Genomic DNA, 20,749 nt, shown 5'->3' with positions numbered 1-20,749 from the left:
ACAAGTGCTGAGAGCACTGCAATAATAAAATTTAAATTAAATTAAAAAATAAAATAATTTTTGAAAGGTCATGGCAATTGGGAGAGGCTCTTGTAGACTGGAGGAAAGTTTCTCTTCAAGAAGGGCAAGAAACTTGAATCCTTGGATCCTTGGCAGGATCTTTGGAAAGGTGATAGAACAAATTCACCTGGAATCCATTTCCAAAGATATGATGGACAAGAAGGTGATCTGGAGTATTCAGCATTGATTTATGAAGGGGAAATTTTGCCTGACTGACCTCATAGTCATTGGCTTGGTGGATGGAGGTTAAGAGTGTACGTTGTTCATCTTGACTATAGCAAGGCTTCTGACGCTGTCTCCCTTCATAACCTCATAGACAAATTGATGAAGTATGGACTTCAATGGAGAGGTGGATTGAAAACTGGCTGACTGGCCAGGCTCAGAGTTGTTATCAGTGGTGTGAAATAGAGTTTGAGACTGGTCACTAGTGGTGTAATGAGGGAATAATGGATCCCAGTAGTGTTTACCATCTTCATTAATGACCTGGATGATGGGACAGAGAAAATGTTCAACAAGTTTCCAGATGATACAGAACTGGGAGGAGTGGCTGGTAACACCAGATGGCTGTGGCTGTCTTTCAGAGGGACCAGCATTGCCTGGAGGGCAGGCTGACGTGAATTTCAAGAAAGGGAAATGCAAAGTCCTGCACCTAGGGAGGAGTAACTCCAGGCACCAAGAGAAGCTGGAGGCTGACTGGGTGAAAAGCAACTTTACAGAAAAGGGCCTGGGTATATTGGTGAACACCAAGTTGAACATGAGCCAGCAATGCACCCTGGTGGCTAAGGCCAACGACCTTCTGAGCTGCATTAGGTGATCCTTCCCCTCCACTCAGCACTGCATAGTGAGACAGCATCTGGAGTCTTGTCTGCAGTTCACAGCTCCCCATTGAGAGAGAGGTATGGACATGCTGGAGTAAGTCCAGCAAAGGGCCACAAAGATTAAGGAGCTGGAGCATTTGACATACGAGGAGAGGCAGAGACACCTGTGACTGTTCAGCCTGTAGAAGAGAAGAACCAGGGGAGTCTTACCAGCACAGGTGAACTCTGACTGGAAGGGGACAAACAAAATGGAGTCAGACTGTTTTTTGTTTTGGGGGTTGTTTGTTTTTTGTTGTTGTTGGGGTTTTTTTGTTTGTTTGTTTTTTTACAATGAGGGTGGTCAAACACTGGAACAAGTCACAGGTGGTGGAGTCTCCATCCTTGAAAATATGCAGAGCCTTACTGCACATGATCCTGAGCAACCTGCTGTAGTTGACCATGATTTAAGCTAGGGGTTGGACTAGATGATCTCCAGAAGCCCCTTCCAAACTTAGCCCTTCTGTGTTTCTGCCCTAGTGTTTTCCTGTAAGGTTGTGGTGGTGGTGGTGTTATTTTTTATAAATAAGATTACAGTCTCAAACAAACCAAAAAACCAACACTTGTGAGAGCAGAAAAATGAACATGATTAGCATTTCCGTGCTTCTAATAATCAGATTTCAGGCAAAAAAAAATTCACATACCATTTGTTTATTAATTGATCATTCTCAAAGAAAGTAGCACAATCAGAAAACAAAGCAATTAAACTACTGACATGGATGTTCTGCATATCTTAAAGCAAATTACTCTGTATGCTTAGAGTTTTTTGTTTTTTTTTTTTTCCTTGTTTCTCTTTCATAACTTTGTTTGGAACATCTCCAAAGACATTCATTCTATATCTCAACTATAACTTTCTTAAAAGGCTCCTGTACTGTCTGGTATAGTTTTCATTTTCAGGTTCAGTCTTCACCTTTATTTACACAATTACTAAAGCTGTGTTTTTGTGTTATTGTTTCTTCATTCTTTTTTTATAGCAGATATTTCGGTTGCTCTAACCTGAAACATTTAGTATTTATTTTGGCCCTTTTGTATTCTGAGATTTGTCTTCAAAATAGTAAAATTTAAAATGACATGACTTAGATTTTTTTAAAATTTCATTTTCATTTTTAAATGATAAAGTCGCATATGTTTATAATTTGGTAATGTACCCTTTATTTGTTTAGGAACTTGAAGGAATTGTTAGTGAGATATGAAAACCAACATTGTAGAGTCTGGATATCAGCAGACAAAGTGGTTCAGATGGATTTAATCTAAAAAATTTTGCAGAATCCTGAAAGATGTCCTTCTGCATTAATTTTTATAGCTATGGGAATAACTATGCTATAAATGTTACAACTTGGAAAGCTGTCAACATTTGTGACAAAATTTAAACTAATTATTTTTACAATGAAAGCCTGGCTTGACTGAGAATTTTCAATTGACTTCAGCTTCTTTGGGACTAAAATTAAATCCCTAGGATTATTTGGAGCATTTGTGCTAGAATGCTGTTTCTTTTTTTTATGAGGAAAACAATAGTTTAGTTTCAGGTACAAGGAAAGGAGAGAGATTATTTAAGATACTCCCAGGATTTTTAATGGCTCATTAACATCGGTGTGAATTATCTGAATAAAAAAAAATAAATGTGTATTCCTGTAGTACAGAAATAAAAGAGGGTAACAAAAGCAAAAGTAAGCTTTTGACATTTAGGAAATGAATAAAACTTAACAGAAACAGGGCAGGTGCCCTGTACTGCCCCTTCTAATTAGAAAATCTTTATATGCAAACCAGAAAATCCTTACATGCGATGCCTTATGTGCAAAGGCATTGCAAAAAACCAAAACCACCTTAAATTTTCAGTTGTAGGAATATCAGGCCTGAAACCAGTAAGTCAAAATGGAAACAGATATTTATACAAAGACTGAAACAGTAGTATTCTCACTGTTATACCTCCTGACATTTGTATAGAAAAGTACATTGTTTTCGTATTGTGCAGAGTAAGGGTACTAGAAAATATGACAGTATGTAAAGGGATATAAAACATACATGTAAATAGTGTAGTTGTAGCAGGGGTAAATGGGGTGAAATAATCAATGATCATCTGTAACGGTGATTCTTATGATGGCCTGCCTATCTGCCTGCTGTCGTGTGAAAAGGAAGTAGTAGAAAGTGATGGCACAGTTTACATTAATGGTCATCCCAATGAGCCTTCTACAGTGGGAGGAGCAGTGGTAAACCTCAGGCAGGATCCTGTTTACCACCAGCTGTGTTTCATGGGCTTGTTATTTAGCTGCCCTTTTAGTTGTTCTGGATAGCACTTTTGCCAAGTACAGCTTTTGTAAATTCTGCTTCCATTTTTCACAAAGATTTTTAATACTCTGAACAGAGTTATTAGTAACCTATTGTGATCATTCCTGCAAAAGATGTATGTGTTGATGGGAAGCTACTCTTAAGCACGTAATTCCTAAAAATTGTCTTTTTTCATTTTTTCTCAAGATTCCTTTTCTTTCGTTTTTATATTTCCCCGTTATTACTGTAAATTCCTCTTACTGTTTTTCTGTTAAGTCTTTTCTTCTTCTCTAACAAGGCTATGATATGCCAAGAACCCTATATTTCCATATCCATACCTCTAATTTCCTGTTTTCCTTCATAAAATACAATAAATCTTGTTTCTTGCCGGGCAAATCAGACTTCTATACTTGCGTAAAAATGTGAAACTGGTGATAGTGTGTTTGAGATCATATACCTTTATCCAGCACAGACCTTTCATAAATACGCTTCAAACAACACAGGATTTTGTGTTCAGGCTTGTCCATCACCAAAATACTTGTGCACACATGGGCGTTCTCTCCTTTGGCATTTCTGCTGTGAAGTGTGATTAGGGTAGTCTGGCAGTAGTTCCACTACAGTATGGGTATGACTTCGTGATGCCGCTGATGATGTCATGAAAGGAACAGTTGAAATATTGGCTTTCTCTCTTTCTAACTGTAGGGTTTTGTCTGTATCTGATGCTTTTAGTTCTTTCTACCATGTTCTGAACTTAAAATAAATCCCCTCAGGCCCTTCCTTTTCTTCCTGCCAACTGTCAATGACTTTGTTCCCCCATCCTGCTCATACTGTCTTGGTGAGTGCCTTTCTCTGACAGCAAAGTTAACTTAAGATTTCCTAAAATCCTTGAATTAAAATTCTGTGCCACTTATCTGGCTGACTTTTGTTTAATGCTCTACCCTGCTAAGTATTGATTGCTGATTTACTTTGTGCAGGAGCTCCCTGTTCCTAACTCGCTGCGCTTTCAACATGTGTTTAGTAAAGCTGATGTACCTCTCCCAAGCCCAGCAGTGACTGCCCAGTCCTTTACTGTGCCGTGCTGATTTAGCAATCTGGTCAGAACTAATTCAGTGATCTTAGCACTGATCTGCAGGAAGGGATTTTCTGTGATGTCAACCACACATTGTGCCAGTCCAGTGCCCTGTGACTAACAGCAGCAAGGGATAGAGGACACTGGAGGGATGGATATGGATAAAAACACGGTTTCTGCTGCTAATTTATTGCTCTGAAACAGCTTTTTTTTTTTTTTTTCCCCAGAATTTTGTCAAAAGCCTTGACATGTCCAACTGCTTTGTAAAGCAGTTTACCTTCAAATTCTTTTGTACTCAGCGTTAGTTGTTTATTGTTTGTTTCCTGGTATCCCTGCTTTTGTGCTTTGGTGTGTTTGTCTAGATGTGTAAATGCACCTCCGTAGGCATAAGTCAGATGTTTACAGTACCTGTGTATCACAGTCAGTTGCCTGCACTGGTTGTCAATCATCAAATTGCCGAAGTTTAGCAAGATATGAAATAATTTTTATATGCAACTGCCGAAGTCAGACTTACCACTAGTTGCAGAGTACTTTTTCTTGTTGTAGCAGTAATCTTGTTTTTCTTGATGCTAATGAGACTAGGCTGTGTATGCTTTAAAAATAGAGCTTCTTCAAGTTCTGGACAAACATTTATTCATCCCAGACCAATATATATTTTTTTAAATTTTTTAATTAGGGATGAACTTATAGCTCCACTTGCAATCTCTGATTACATTTTTATTGCCTTTGAAAAGTGGTTTAGAATACATATTTTTCATCTTAAGAAATCTTTGCCTGAAGAAGTCTAATTCAGAGAAATCACTTAATTTTCAGTACTTACATTACTTGCAGTTTTTCTTCAATTACTTGGTATACCAGAAAACTTTCAGTTGTTCCCAGATTTCCTGTTTCTTTTCTGATATTTTCTTTATAGGCTTCTAGTTTCTGAAGGATACCTATTTAAGATCTTGAATCTGGATATTTCCTCTTTTTTCTTTTTAGTTTTTTGTCCCCAGCAGTAAGCTTTAGTACTTTTGGTTTGGTTTGGTTTTTTTTAAGAGTTGAGTTTTATTTTCCATCTCTGATATTTGCAGATATTTTTCAAGCTTCTGCATTTTTCTCAGTACTGCTTTGAACTTCAGGCTTGATTCTAAAAGATTATCAGTGACTTACATTTAACAGTAGTTTAATATAACAATAGCTTGTATAAAGGCTTTCTTGTAGCAGAAGACTCAGTTGAGGCTAACCCATCTTTCTGTGCTTACCGCTAACTGATAGGATGGTTTAATAAATTCAGTAAGTAGCGTGGAGCGGTGCCAGCAAGCTCAGAAACTTATTATTTGAAATCTTGTGTATCAATTTGAAAAAGTCCATTCTTTTTAAAGTTTATAACATACTAATGAACTATATAAAAACTGTATATGCATGTATACAGTCTTGATTTTTTTCTATTTGCATTATTCCTAAGGAACCTCTCTTAAGAAAAGAATATAACTGTAGGTGCTTGTCAGTAGGGTACTCTTGTTACAGGACACTGTTTTTGAAATTTAGGTGTAAACAGACTGTTTCATCTTTTTCAGTAGCATGACATGCGGTCAGTTTATAAAGGAGACTCTTCTTTATCTTTTAATAATGGCTGTCTAATTGCTGCTCTGATTTTGGCTTTTTAATATGAGATTGCCTTCTAAAGTGTAACTTCTTGCAAACTTACCGTCATCCTGTCTGCCTCCTGTCTTGGCCATTCTCTGTAAATTTCACTACTTTTTGTAGAGGCTCATAAATTTAACTCAGTTTTACTTTTCATCTTGTTATGTAGCTTATGCTTTTCTCCTCTGTAATGCCTCCAAATTCTGTTTCTCTTTATTAATTTCAGTAATTAAAATGGTTGTTTTCTTATCAATGTTAATTCCCATATTCAGTGTTTCAGCCAGTATGATGAACTTCAGGAGTGTTCTGTTTGTTAAATGCAGAAAATATTGAAGTTAACAGTCATCACAGTTATGTTTGAGAATTGCAGCCAAGGCTTAGAAAAATAAGGTTTAACAGAGGTTAAACTTGAACGTGCTGTTAAGTCTTTGAATAAAGCATGAAACCAGACTGTCCCATTTCGTTCCAAGCTAGCTGCCAAATGCATGGCTAGAAAGATTTTCACTTTCAACCTCTAGGTTTATCTGAGCAACTGGCTTATAAAACCAGTAACTACAGATGTAAGTTAAAGTTGTGTGTGGTTTTTGTTGTTGTTGTTGGTGGTGGTTTTTTTCCTCCTAGACTTATTTGAAAGCTTTGGAACTCTATTTTAAACCCTATTGTATTCCTGTGATTAACCTTCGCCTAACTCTTGCTATGCCCACTAGCAGTAGAAACCGATACAGTATGAGAAGTTCTTACTATAATGGTGTTCTGAATGTCATTGGCATTGCAGAATTCACATTAGGGTAATGAGACTATAGAGTTTAATTTTGCCACATTAAATTTAGGAAGAAGCTAGAAATATTTACACCCAGCTTATTCAGAAATTAAGCAGTTAGAATGGCTGTGCTTAGTTTTGGCAAAACAACACAACAGAGTTTAACAGAATGGGAAAAAACACATTTTTGTGCAAAAGCTTGAAAAAGAATTCGTGTGGTGGAGCTCTATCAGTATAAAGGGGAAGGACCGCAAGAGTGGAATGAATCAAAACCTTTTGTTCTATTAAAAAAAACATGATGCCTTTATATTGGCCATACTTTGTTATTCTAGACTAAGAAAATGGGTGGTGTTTGTTTTTAATTACACTTCCAGTTCTTAATTTATCTTTTAATGTATCAACAGGAACATTTATTAATCAGCTGAAGTCTTACCAGGATAAGCTGCATGGTACAAGTAATAGAAATTAGCACATTAATTTTCTGATAATCTTTTAGCTGTTTCTTAAATAATTTCCATAGAGAATGTTCTTGTGGTCTTTTTCACCTGTTGCTAAGTGGTTTTGTTTGAAGTGTGAAATTTATGCTTTCTTGTTTAACCGGTATGAACCTGGTGGTGTAAGCGTAGAGGCATCTTTATATTCTTAGGCTATTTAGTTCTGTGCCACTGTCCAGTTGTCTGAGAAATGAGGTGCAGTAATAAGCAAGCGGTTTACTTAAAGTTATCTAAATCAAAATAAAACCTAATAACATCTAATAGTTTTTGCCTTGGTTCTTTTCTGGAATAGAGTTTGTATTCTAACATATTCAACTATGTGGCACTATTATTTAGGATTGATTAGAATTTTTAAGCAGGCAATTTTTATTGAGCTTGACATTCTGAAAGTTAATTTTCCAAACATGCATTACAGGATTCAAATATTTTTGTCTGATGTTTTGAGTAGTGCATGCAGATGACAATAGTCAATCATATCTAATTAGCTCATGACACACTAAGCTTGCAGTAATTAAGCAAGACATTGCTGCTTACTTTCTAATGATTAAGATCAGACAGATTGAGAGCCAGCTGTTAATCACTTTTCTTGCAAGGCTAATGCCATTAACAGAAAATCTCAACAATCTACCCCTAAGGCTATTTTTAACAGAGCTTTTGGTGGACAGGCTCTGTCCACCAACAGATGTAAGCAACAAAGTAGAATTTCAGATTTTGTATTTTGAGAGCATCTATTCAAACTTCTTTCACCTCGAGGTAAGTCTTCCTTGTAGATTTATATATGTCACTTAAAAATTTAGGAAAAACTCTCTTCCAAATTGCTAGAAAGTGATATTGTCATGCTGCAGCCAGGATCTTCTAGAAGCTTTTAATGCTAATATACCTTTTGCAACTGTATGTAGTGAAATGTCAATCTACATAATACTCAAAATACTGTCATTGACAAATGCAGAGGTAAAAAACCATAAGAACAATCTTTATGAAAACAGGAATTTCCAAGGTGCATAGTTCAGACTAAACAAAAAAAAAAAATAGTCAGTTTTGTTAGTAACATTATTATTTGATTTATTATTATTTGGACATATGGAAGTAAATGACCCATTTGCTACTCTGTTGCTATAGCTGTGGTCTGGATAGGTGGGTGGAAAATTGCTTGGGTGCTGAGGGTAGTGGTTAGTGGTTAATGGGTTGTTCTCTACCTGGATTCCTGCAGCAAGTGGTTATCTTCAGGGGTCTATCATGTGACCCATCCTCTAACATCTTTGTCAGTGACCTTGAGGAAGGTCACAGAGAGCTTGGTTATCAAGTTTGCTGATGACACCAAATTGGAGGGTGCAGTCAGTACACCGTTAACGGAGACCTAGGCAGGCTAAGACATTGACTGCCAGGAAATTTAAGAAATTCACAAACTAAATTCATGAAATATAACAAAGTCAGATGCAGAGTCCTGCAGCTGGGAAGGAAGAGCCCCAGGCATTGGTTCAGTCTGGGGCCTGCCTGTCTGGCAAGCAGCTCTGCTGCAGAGGCCGTGGTGTCCTGGTGGGCGGTGAGTTGTACTTGATCCAGCAGTGAGCCCTGCAGCAGGGAAGCCAAAAGCATCCTGGACTGTCTTAGGAGGAGCACAACCAGGAGATCAGTGGAGGGGCTTATCCCTCTCTGCCCAACATTGACTAGACTTCCATCTAGTTTTGCATGCAGTTTTGGTTCCCCCAATACAAAAAATACATTGATAACCTGGAGTGAGTTCATTACAGAGCCACCAAGTTGATTTGGGCTGGGAGTACTTGCTCTGTGAGGGAGCTGAGCTCGTTCAGCTTGGAAGATGGCTGCAGCAGGACCTATAAACTGCCTTTCCACATCAACAAGGGGGATATCAAGAAGATGGAGCCAGGTTCTTTGCAATGATGCATGAGTAGGCAGGAGACAACAAGCAGAACTTGAAACTGGATACAAGTAAAAGCTTTTCCTCATGAGGACAGTCAAGTAGTGGAGCTGGCTGCCCAGCAAGATTGAGCAACCTCCATCCTCAGAGGCTTTCAGCCTGGGCTGATCACATAGTTGCATTGCTTTGAGGTTGGGCTTGAAAACTATCAAGGTCACTTTCTACTTGGAATGGTAAAATGGTGTTTTCTTTCCTGACCTATAGGAGTCCTGAGCTACTCTGAGATATGGGACAAATCCATACCATTTTGTCCTGAATCACATTTTTACAGATGGTTCTTCTGACTTGTTTGTAGAATGCCTTACCCTCCCTAGTACCAATCTGAATAATTTGTTTAAGGGCTTCATTATCATTATATACAGAATTTATTAAAGGAAAGCATATTAAGGTTAGGGATTTTTGTCTTGGTAGTTAAGAAACAATGTCAGTAGGTGTAAAATCTATAGTGTGCTAAAGGTCAGAAGGAGGACAACTCCATGTGTACTTACAGGAAAAACATACTCTGTAAAGGAGCTCCATATACCTTATTTCAGAAAGTTATAATTAATGTCTATCTTCTGTCTTAGTTTTACTGAATGGTTCTTTGTGAGCTTATGGTGCTAATGGAATCATTAATTTTCTGCGTTCCACAGCTATGTTACTGCTCTCATACGTATGTGCTGTCCTTATCCATTTGTCCCTTGTGGGTGGGAAAGCCTGTATTTTTGTTCTCACTCAAGGCCCCTCAGGCCTGGAATTACCTTCTTATCATGAAAGACGAAGGTACAGCTCTTCTTAAGGTACAGTCTTCCTTCAGATTAAGTGCTATAAAATTACAATTATTAACAAATTTTATTGTAAGTGTCACTCATCCATTGTTAAAGCCCCTAAACTATAAATTTCTTCAGATCTTAGTAGTTATTTTTCATCTCTCCTATGACAGTTGCAAGTTCTTCAGTGCAGGTGTCCTTCTAAAGCAAGTCAGACTTTCTCCTGGATGTGGAGGTTCAGTCATATGTAGAAAGACACATGATAGATCTGAAATAAATCACATTTTCTGGAATTTTGCCCTGTGAGAAGATTAGTACTTGTACCATTTGGGCAGATGTTTGTTTAGTTTTCTCTCAGAATCCCTTAGCAATGGATGTCTGTAATCTGTCCCAGCAATCTGTTCAAGGACTTCAGTTTCCTTGTAGCTAGAATATGTTAAAGAGGAGATTTCTGAATTATTTTCTTATCTGATTGTTCCATTTTTCTTTGCAACAGATTTTGAGGTACTTATAACTGTCATTATGTCCTCTTGTATTCTGTCTGTAAACTAAACAACCCAAATTTGTGCAGAGTTACTTATAGGCCTATTTTCCAGATCTCTGATCACTTCTAAGTTGTTTTTTGTATTTCTCATGACCCTTTTCAGTTCATTACCTCGTCTATGTAGTGTAGTCATGAATCAGTGCTGACATAATACTGTATAAAAGGGAACAACGTACTGGGATGTATTAAATGCAACACTGGTGATTAATTACTTCATGGGCGTGAAATTATTCCTCCCTCACATTCATCAGTGTTTAAGGAACCTTCTGTACTACTCATCTTGTGAGAGTGAGAAAAAACAATTCAGTAGGAAAGAATTCAAAGGAAAGCAGTCAAAATATGTTTGCCTTTATTGCAACAACAAGGTATTGATGCCAATATTTTGCTGTCAATCTTCACTGCTACCTACCTGTTTCTTTTCCTTAAAGAAAGGGTGAAGAAAAGCTGCTTTTCTTCCATGCAAGTGGCTGTTCTTCCTAGAATATAGCACCTTGCACTGCTTTTTTTCTGTTAAAGAAATCTTTTTTTATGATAGTCAAAGCTATTTAAAAATTTAATTCTGCCCTTCTCTGAGAAATTGTCTTTGTCTTTTGATAACAATGGGAGATGTGGTGTAGAAAACATATCAAACAACTTACAAAAGACAGAGTAAATTTAAGCCTGCTGTACTTTAGTGGTCAGAGCACCAGGCTATGTGGGACCACCTGAAGTTTTCTTTCTGTCTATCTGAAAAATAAAAATATCTGTAGAATAAAAATCAGTGACTCCAGTTCTCACATGTCTTCAGCAAGTGATCCAACCATTATACCATAGATACGGAATTTCAACAGAGTTGTTTTCATTTTAAAAAAATAATCAAAATTGGTTTAGAGAATTTTATCACTAGACCTTTGAGGTGCAAATATTGCTGATAAAATATTTGTCTGGAAATATAATGTGGAAGTTCAGTTGGAAAAAAAAAAGTTCAAATGTAGTGCTTAAAGACTTGTATTTACAAATGAAGGAAGGTCATTTATAAATGCATTTTAGTAGTTAAAAATTGAATTGCCATGCTATTGAAGCTGTGGATACATAATATGTTAAGGGTGGAGATCAGCAAATGGTGATTTCTACTGGAGGACCAATATAACACAATGCAAAAGGTTTTCTAGATAAAGTAGGGGAAACAACAGGAGATCCATTTTTGTAAGGGTCTAAGACACTAATACTCTGTTTAGTTTGCAATAGTAGTGATCACAATTGCTAAAATGTACTTAGGCAAAGGGAATGGAAGATAGGTTTGGAGTTACAGAGAACTTCACAGTTTAAATCAATGTAGTACCACTGCACTGCATGTGCTTTGACATCTGCTCTGAATGCATGAAAATTTATTATGATTTTATTATGAGTATCATCTGAATCTTCTGACCATCTGTGTAAGCCTTGAATGTTTTCTGCCTCTTTTCAAATGGGTACTAGCGTGGAAAACCTAACTAACACTACTCTAATGCATTTGAGCAACAAATGGATGTAAGCAAGTAAATAGTTTCTATAGGAAACCTAGTACACCTTAACACCACTCCAACTCTGCCTCATTTTTTGCATATTTTTTCAAAATAAAACTTACAGCAGTGAAGACAAGTATTTTATGCCAGTAAGGACTGAACTTTGGCTTAGAGATACCTACTTTGAAACAGAATTTGCAGCTGTGAGCTTTAGGCTACAGATAACAGTGCATTGAAAGAGTTACGCTACTTTGAGTAGGGTCCCAAAACACTGTGCTGAGTGGGGACCACTTTAAGTATGTTGTCTAGGGGTCAGCCTTAAGTGTTCAACAATAAAACTGATTAAAGGATTCATCTGCAATTCTAGCTTCCTCTAGAGTGTGATATTTTCTTCTCTGTGACAGTTTTTGAGCTTGCTTGAGAAAGTAGGTTTCAGTGTGGTTTTAGTTTTCTTTCAAAAACAGGGCAGTGACTAAGCTTTCTTAAAAGTCACAGCTACTGTGATGCCTGTGCTACAGATCTCCATTTCTTTTCCTCTCACCACCTATGTGGAGGTGCACATGCACACCATGCACCCCTCTTCCTGCAGCCAGTGTCTAGAAAACTCCCACAGATATGAAAATCAACATTAATTTCCTCATCTGCCCAAGTAAGTTTAAATTTGTATTCCCTTGCCTCTCATTGTACACACTTAAATCCTGTTGAGATGCAACTCCCAATGTACTTTCTGCCTGGTTTTTTTATTATAAAACACATATTAATGTGGTATATTACTACATCATTTTGGGGAGTTATTACCACTTTCAGTCCTCACTTTCTAGTACCAGTTACTAGAAGAACTATTGTATAAAATGAGAAATCAAGACAACCATAGCATAGTTAAAGTGCTGCATATTTGTGTACAAGCAAACATGAAGTTCTCATTAAAAGATCCCTGTTTGAAGAAGTATTTTGTCTGGACTGGGATTTGTCCTCTAGAGTTACGTATGCCATCTCTTCAATACAAAGGGAGAACAAGGGAATGAACTCTGATTCAAAGCCATTTGTAATGGTCTAAAAAAAGCAGACTTGAAAAGCTGAGAGAAATCTAGATTCATCTTATTGATTCTGAAAGCAAATAAGGTATTGCTGCATGTCATCTTGGATCACATCAGGTGTTAAATGGGGTGTGAGGTAGATACTGGATTTTAATAGGAGTAAATGAGCTTTGGTGAGACTTTAGTTCAAGCGGTGTGATGGAAAATGCTAAGCTATTTAATCAGTCACTCTACATAGTCAATTTGTTACTTGATCATCTGTTATAAATGATAGTTCAGGGTTTCTTTCGTTACTTCTAAACATATTTAACAATTACTAGCCAGAGAAACGTTCTAGGTTTGGGCAGTATAAAATGCTCTCTGGAGCTGTTTTCTCTCAGTGTTTCTGTAAAGCATCCTCTGCTACATCAGCAAAAGTAACTGCAGTTGCCAGGGATGGGAGAGCAATGCGCAACCTCTGAACAGCAGCAGAACGTGGGGACAGCGGTTTTGCAAGGCAGTTCTACTGTTTGAAAATACTTGCTATTACGCAGCATGGCTTTTAAACAATGATGTTGGCACGCTTTTCATGTGTTGTCATTCACAAAATTGTATTGATAATAGCCACACATGCTAGAAATTTAAAAAGTTTCAAAACCTTGGGAAAGTGAAGAAATGTTGGTTTCCAGACAAGTGAGAGTGAATAAGGCTTTACACCCTCACTGAAATTTTGTTTCCTTTAGGCATTCCCAGCAAAGGACAAGATTTATCTGCCAGAATTAGACAATTGGAGTTGCTATTTATATTTATTTTTTAAGTCAAAGTAGAGAGCTATGATGCAATTTGTTCACTTCTAGATAGAGGTATAAAAAAGATCAGGTAAATCATGCTTCACCACTGGCTTGACAGAATGTAAGGAGCTGCCCTAGATGTGCATTTTTAAACCTTGGCGAGACCCATTTCAAGCTGAAGATACCTGCGTATGTATGTCTGCTGGCATGACTGATGTCTGTATCCCATTATAATTGTGGAAATCTGGTCTTGCCTCTAACTAGAGAAGGACCTGGGATGTCCTAAAAATAGCCTGTGTGAGCCTTATGTGTGGAGACCTTGGATATCCTGAAGTGTCTTAAGTAGCAGCAGTGGCCTACATGGGAACAAGGGCTTTGAGCCCGGGGACAGCAGAAGCACATGAACAATCAAGCTGAGCAACTGCTGTGTATATACTTCAGGGTAAATTGTATTGCTCTCTAGACTGCATTTTCCATTTCTACTGTAAAGGAGGGTTTGACATTCATAGAGCTATATCACATCAAAATTTAAGTGGCTTGAGCTTAAACTGATCTTGCCTTTAAAGTCCAGAAGTTTTTATTGAGAATCACCACAAACTTTTCTCCCTATTTTCATAGAAATGGAAATACTATTATGAAGATAATGTTCCATGTTTATTTTTTTTTTAAAAAAATCCTTCAAGCATTCATTCAGTTCACAGGACATGTTTCTTCAATTCCTTTACTCTTCTTTACACAGTCTACATTTTAACAAAACATAGATGAACAACTTGATTTTAAATCCTCTTCTAAAAACAAATGCTGCAACTAAACCTTAAGTTATGCTTGATTATTCTTCACTTACATGGAGGAAAGCGCAGTGTTGTAATGATACTGTTATATACATTATAAATTAATAAACACTACTTTTAAATATGATTCTCCATTTTGGAACCTGTGTGTTGCTTTTTCTCTTCTGTACAAAGACTGTAAAGCTCTGAAATTACATTAGTCTACTTATTTTAACAAACAGCTATAAGCAGTCCTAATTCCTCAGTTGTTGTTTAAAGAACTATCTGACTGAATATTAGTGGGAAATTTGAGTCTAAGTTAATAAAACTTAAGATAGAATTTCTTTTCTACTGCTGATGGAGAAAACAATTTTTATACTAAATATTTGACTGTCCTATAGAGTTTACTGGTTATTAGTCCAGTCATGATGTAACTTCAGAAATGTATGTCCATCTTTACCTAAACAAATGGATATTCTCCAACACCTGTATTTGTGTGTTTTACAATGTGAAAGCAGCTATCTACTATAATAGAACTCTCTGTCGTAAAGGCAACAATTGTGAAGGGTACAAGTCTTTTTCTGACACAGTAGAAAGAATGTCTCTAAGTCAGGAATGACATTGCACTTCTCCACTTCTTGCTGAAACTGGAAAATGTGTTCACAAGCATTTTTACATACCTATCTGCTTTTAATACAGTTTCATAAGTCGTACAATTAGAAACAAATAGAACATAGTTCAGTGGCAACCCTCCTTTGTGGAACAGTACAATGGGTAATTATTTTTGGTTTTCTTTACATATTAATGACTACTTCAAAGACCATTTAGCCTGTATTTTACAGTACAGAAGAGGCTTTTTTATGTCTAATCCATTTGAAGACTGAAAAGGAGACCAATTTTCCACTTTCTGTAAACAGTGCTCATTTATATGCATTTTATGTATTAAATGGGATAGAGGTTGCTATTTATCATTATAAAATGTTCATATTCTTCAATTTTTTTTCTGTGTCTTGCCTTCACAGACTAAAACTGGTATTGCTTTGTTGTATGATGAAGTATCCGAAAATGCTTACGACATTCGACTGAAGCTTACAAAAGAGGTATTAACAATTCAAAAACAAGATGTCGTCTGTGTTAGTGGAAGTGATCACAGTGCAAATGTAAGTGCTTCTATATCTCTGTGCTTTCGACTGTGTACTTTAATGTCTTCTGCAGGGATCAGTTTATGGTATTGGAGTGCAAGAGATTTTATTGGGTAATAGAAATACATGTTCTATTCAGTTGCTGGGGTTTTTGTGCATACTTACGTTATTGCATATACATACTTTTTTTTTTGGCCAGTACTGTATGTCCTTTATTCTGACATCTATAACCTTAATAGAAGAGAAAAAAATCTATAAATACTGAGATTACAACATTCTTCCGCCAAATATTGTTAAGCCACTCAATGAAGAAAAAAAAAAAAAGTATTTCACACTGAAAGTGTTTTAAGAGTAAACTAATACACCAGATTTTTCTTCATTTGTGTATCAAGTATTGACAGGATAGCTGTTCAGGGGCATAGAACAGAATCATAGAGTTCTTTAGGTTGGAAAAGACCTCTAAGATCATCGAGTCCATCCGTTAACACAGCACTGCTAAGTCCACCACTAATCGGTGTCCCTAAGCACCACATCTGCACATCTTTCAAATACCTCCAGGGGTGATGACTAAATGGTCTCCCTGGGCAGCTTGTATGGAGAAAGGCAGATACTGCATGAAAAAATACTTTTAGTAGAACACATGCCTTCTGACTGAAGATAATACCCCATTTGTATCAATGCATACTTAATTTTACTTTCCCCAATTTTAACTTGGTTTGTGCTTAAGTACTCGTTACGGTAACAAAGCACATAACGTTACACGTCATTAGGGAGTGTAAACTCAGTTATAATGGATGAAGCCACGAGCATCCTAAAGCTTCACTGAGAACTGGAAATATTTTTTTTTTCTTTTAGTTTTCAGGAAATTAAAGGCAAGAGCTTTCTGATCTTGGGGAGCTGGCTGAGAGAACACTTGATAGGCACTTACTTCACTTTAATTCTTTTTCAGGCACAGATGGGGCTTAAGCAGTGCCAGCCTGTAAGTGGTGGTTTTTTTCCCCAAAATTCTCTTATGCTGCTTTTTCAAAACATTTGGTGCCCTTAAGCTATAGAGGAATCTTCTGTATCACCATTTAATGTCACTAGAAATACCGGTGGCATTTTGTATAAGCAGTACAGCAGTGGTGTCTAGGCTATGGACATCCCCAAATAGTGTATTTTATTTCCTCATCTAAACAGTGTTCCTGTTAAAATTAAGTGTAGATAGCCCAAATTTTATAGAGTAAAATAAATTTAATGAACTCTGTTGATATTTGCTAGACTGAACAATTCATGGCAGCCTCCTCAGAGACAGCCAAGGGGAAGCCTTTCTGTCTGCTTGTGTATTGCATATCATGTAAACATAAAATTTGGCACTAGGGTACATCAGGGGAGTTTGTGGTACTCTCTTAAGAATCAGGAGCCGAAACATTATGTAGTGGGTATCCAAATATACATATGTGAGTATGTCAGAGAGAGAGAGAGTCTGCACATGTAACACACAAACATGTTTAATTCCTCGTAAACATTAATATAAAATGGTTTCATATCACACAAAAATAATTGGAAATAGCTTTTAGTAGTTAGAAACATTATGTACTGGTTTCAAAGCCTGGGCATGGAACTCTGTGGAATATGACTTGCTCTTAAAAATGTTCAAAAAGGTTGCATCAGTTGGCAGCTAGTGGGAGGCCACTCAGTGAAGTGAAAGGCATGTCCACCTCTGGTTGCTTTGCTGAAATAAATATAAGCCTCAGTCAAAAATCATCAGCTTGCATATATTTTCTACTTAGAGGCATGAAAAATGCAGCTTTTAACTACAGACATTGCTAGTAATGTGAAGTTGTGTGCAAATTGTGATTGCAAGAATCATAGTAAAATATCGTGTGACTGCGATATATGGTGTTTGTGCATGTAAGTATGCATGATTGCTCTGAACTCAACAACATTTACATGCCATGTGTATAAACTTTGATAGAAAAACAATTGAAATTCTATGCTACCTAGTCCCAGATTTTGTCTTGATTGAATCAGCACAGGCTGGCTGCATCTGAGAAAATGTTGTATCACATCTGTGTAAGTATTGATCATCACTCTGATCACTCAAGAAAGCAAAAAACCACACCCAAAACCAAAGAAAAAAACACCGAACCACCCAAAAGGCCAAACACATACCCCAACCCAAAACTAAAGCAGTACAGAAAAACACTCCAAACAACCAACCAGGTCTGCTTCTTCCTTTTAATATCAAGATTTGGGTTGATTTTGATGCATTTTACTCCTACATTTTGTGGGTACCCTAAACAGTATTTCCTGGTGGAAGACAGAACAGGAAGACCAAGCTCTGATAACACTTCAAGAGCTGGATTTTGGAAATAAATTCTGGAAAGTAAGAGGCCCTGTGGAGGAGGCAGAACTGGGGTATGCAGCCACTGTGTACAAAATAAGCTGAAGTTCCTTGGTTGTATTTCATGACTGTAATGATCACACAGCAGGTAAGCCTGGAAAGGAGTGAATTCTGGGACTATGTCAAATGGAGACAGTTTTTCCAGGTTATAAAAGCAGTGTTAATGTGTAAAAAGTAAGGGAATTGAAAGTATAATTCAGATGTCAAATTAGGTTTGAGTTGCAAATTATTACATTGCTTTAGGAAGGAAGTCCATTCAGAAGGGATTTCTCCTACCTCGTACTGTTGAATAGATAGTGTGGGCAGTCCTGCCAAGCTCACCTTTCCTGGAAAACACTGTTAATATTATCTCCTTATTTTCCTTGAGTTTTCTCACTGAAGACTCTGAAAGCTAAATTTTAAGGATGTGATCTGTTATTTTCCTGTGCCTCTTGCAAGATCTCCCCAAGATGTCCCTTTTTGAAAGTGCTATCTTCAATTCTCGTGGGCTTCTGTTGTCAAACTCTAATGAGAAAAATGTACTAAATTGTGGCTTCATGGCAGTATTTGATTTTCTATATTGTACTTTGAACCGAGTAAAACCTTTTGGAACACTAGCATTTAATATTAAGGCTGATGATATGTAACATGAAGATGAATACAGTCTTTTTTACAGTATGTAAATTGCTAGTATATAGGAGCTCAAAAACAGTATTTGAAATCCAGGTGAAATAGCTGGTAATTCCCTAGCACTGTTTTGGTGATTCTGACATTTTGCATTTACAGCTACACAAGATAAATTCCAGAGATAAATGCTTTACTTTTCAATTGGTTCAAGAAAATTATTTTCATCCCTGTGCTGTATGATTCAAAATACTAATAGAAACTTGTAACCTGAAAGTCAATTCTGTAGCAGTCATAAACAATCGTGTTGTCTTACTGATTTATTATTCTTCTTTCTATACTTCTTCTTTCTCAGTTATTTATAGTTAGTCTTCATTTTATACATGGCCATTTGCCAAATGTAAATTTAGTAATGTTCATTTGCAATAAAAATAAAATAACTTGTTTGCCTTCTTTCTGCAGTCACCTCAAACGTGTGTGTGTGGGAGAAACCTTTAAGTTCTTTTTAGGTGGGATAGGTGAATGGGAAAATGTTGGAAAGAAAGTTCTGTGCCTACTTGTGGTAGTAACTTGTTCTCCAGCCAGTTTTGTGGGACAGCATTTGTGGGATGCATTGCCTCCAGCCTCTCTTTTGCTGGCAGATTCATTGATCCTGAGGAATACTGAGGATAAGGTTTGCAGCCATGTGTAACTAGCTCTGCTAGTCCCATCCAGTTCTGAATGCTACAGTGAGGACTGGCAAAGACATCAGTGATCACTAGTGCTACTGTCCTGCTTTGGACTTTCAACAATAGAGATTATTCCCAAGGATAAAAGGCTCTCACTATAAAATACCTATACTACCATCATGTAGATCTATTCTTGGGTTATATTTTGCCATCTACTGTTCATTTAAGTGCTACGTCTAAGTACTGAAAAAGCTTCACCTTTGATGAGAAATTAGAGCTGGCTTTCTGTCATTGAATGGCAGTTCAGCTTGTTTCACTTGTTGCTATCTTGAACTTTGATGTAGAGTAATAAGAGAGAAGAACAGGATTTGTGAAATTCAAGATGTGTATAGAAGAAATAATGTAAAGGTAACTGTTCCTTTTCCTTGATATTGAAATTTTTCACAGTAGACAAGATGGCTTTTAAATGTTTGTAAAAATCCTTCTGTAAGTAGAACCATTGTTGAAATTATATTTGCCAGTGTTTCATTATATACTACTGCAATTATAAAAATAATCTATATATAACTATATATAGTATTTTAAAATTTTGTATTTATGTGATTAAACATGCGATCATTCCATCAAGATGTATTTCAGAACTTCAGACTTGGCAAATCCAATCATTCTTCATGACTTTAGTATTATGTTTGGGGTATTCAGATTCACAGGAAAAAGAAGAATGTATGGGTACATCAGAAGTGGTGCACACTCAATAGAAACCAAGCACAAAGGTATTGACAGAAATGGTGTATTGAAAATAAATAGATATTTTTCACTATCATCTAAGTATTTTTAACAGATTTTTTGTTGTTGTTCTTTTCCCCCAGATTTAAAGTTTAACAATATTCACAGAAAGGAATTAATTGTATGACAGACAGGGACAGATCCTTTTTCAGTTAAAGGAGAAACAAGGTGGCATTCATTTTAATAGTTTATGCTTCATTAAGGTATGATTCTGCTTTAACTTTGTGTCGTTCCACATGCTAAAATTGATTTCTTACATACAGCGCCTCACCCTTAATATTCTTTATTTTTCTTCCATGCATATTGCTATCATACTCCTGTTGTCAGCCCACAGTTTTACATCTCTGCTGTTTTAATAAGCATTTTTTTCTATTACTTTGTATTATATTTCTGTATCTTTTTTTCCTGCTAATTCCACTTGCAGAGTAAGAAAAAGAAAAGAAATACATCTGGCTTTTTATCAAAAACTGTCCTTCTCGTAGAGCTGAATTTTTTCTTACTTGGTCAGTGGTGGGGCAGATAAATTTCTAATGCAGGCTTCTAGCACCTTGGTTGGGAGAGGACTCCTCAGAGGCTTATGTAAGTCTAATCAAATTAGAATAATGAAAACCTTTGAATTCTGGGTACCCAATTGTCCAGCTTCACAAGCTGTGGTGTAGCTAGACTTTATCAGAATGAAGCAAGGTAGGTGAATAGGGAAGAAAAATAGCAAGATTAGTTGTTTTGTTGATTCAAAAAATAGA

At 36.7% G+C, this 20,749-nt stretch overlaps 1 protein-coding gene across 1 annotated transcript in view; it reads left to right on the top strand.

The window, feature by feature from the left end:
- SNTG2 (syntrophin gamma 2) overlaps positions 1 to 20,749 on the top strand; it is a 268,449-nt gene that overhangs the window by 92,496 nt on the left and 155,204 nt on the right. Inside the window, exon 2 of the mRNA XM_037392081.1 lies at positions 15,444 to 15,581. Coding sequence (XP_037247978.1) covers positions 15,444 to 15,581 — 138 coding nt within the window. The remainder of the gene's footprint in view (positions 1 to 15,443; positions 15,582 to 20,749) is intronic.

Source organism: Falco rusticolus, chromosome 6 (assembly GCF_015220075.1).
Source record: "Falco rusticolus isolate bFalRus1 chromosome 6, bFalRus1.pri, whole genome shotgun sequence".
Lineage (NCBI taxonomy): Eukaryota > Metazoa > Chordata > Aves > Falconiformes > Falconidae > Falco > Falco rusticolus.
This window is presented reverse-complemented; position numbering and strand designations above follow the sequence as displayed.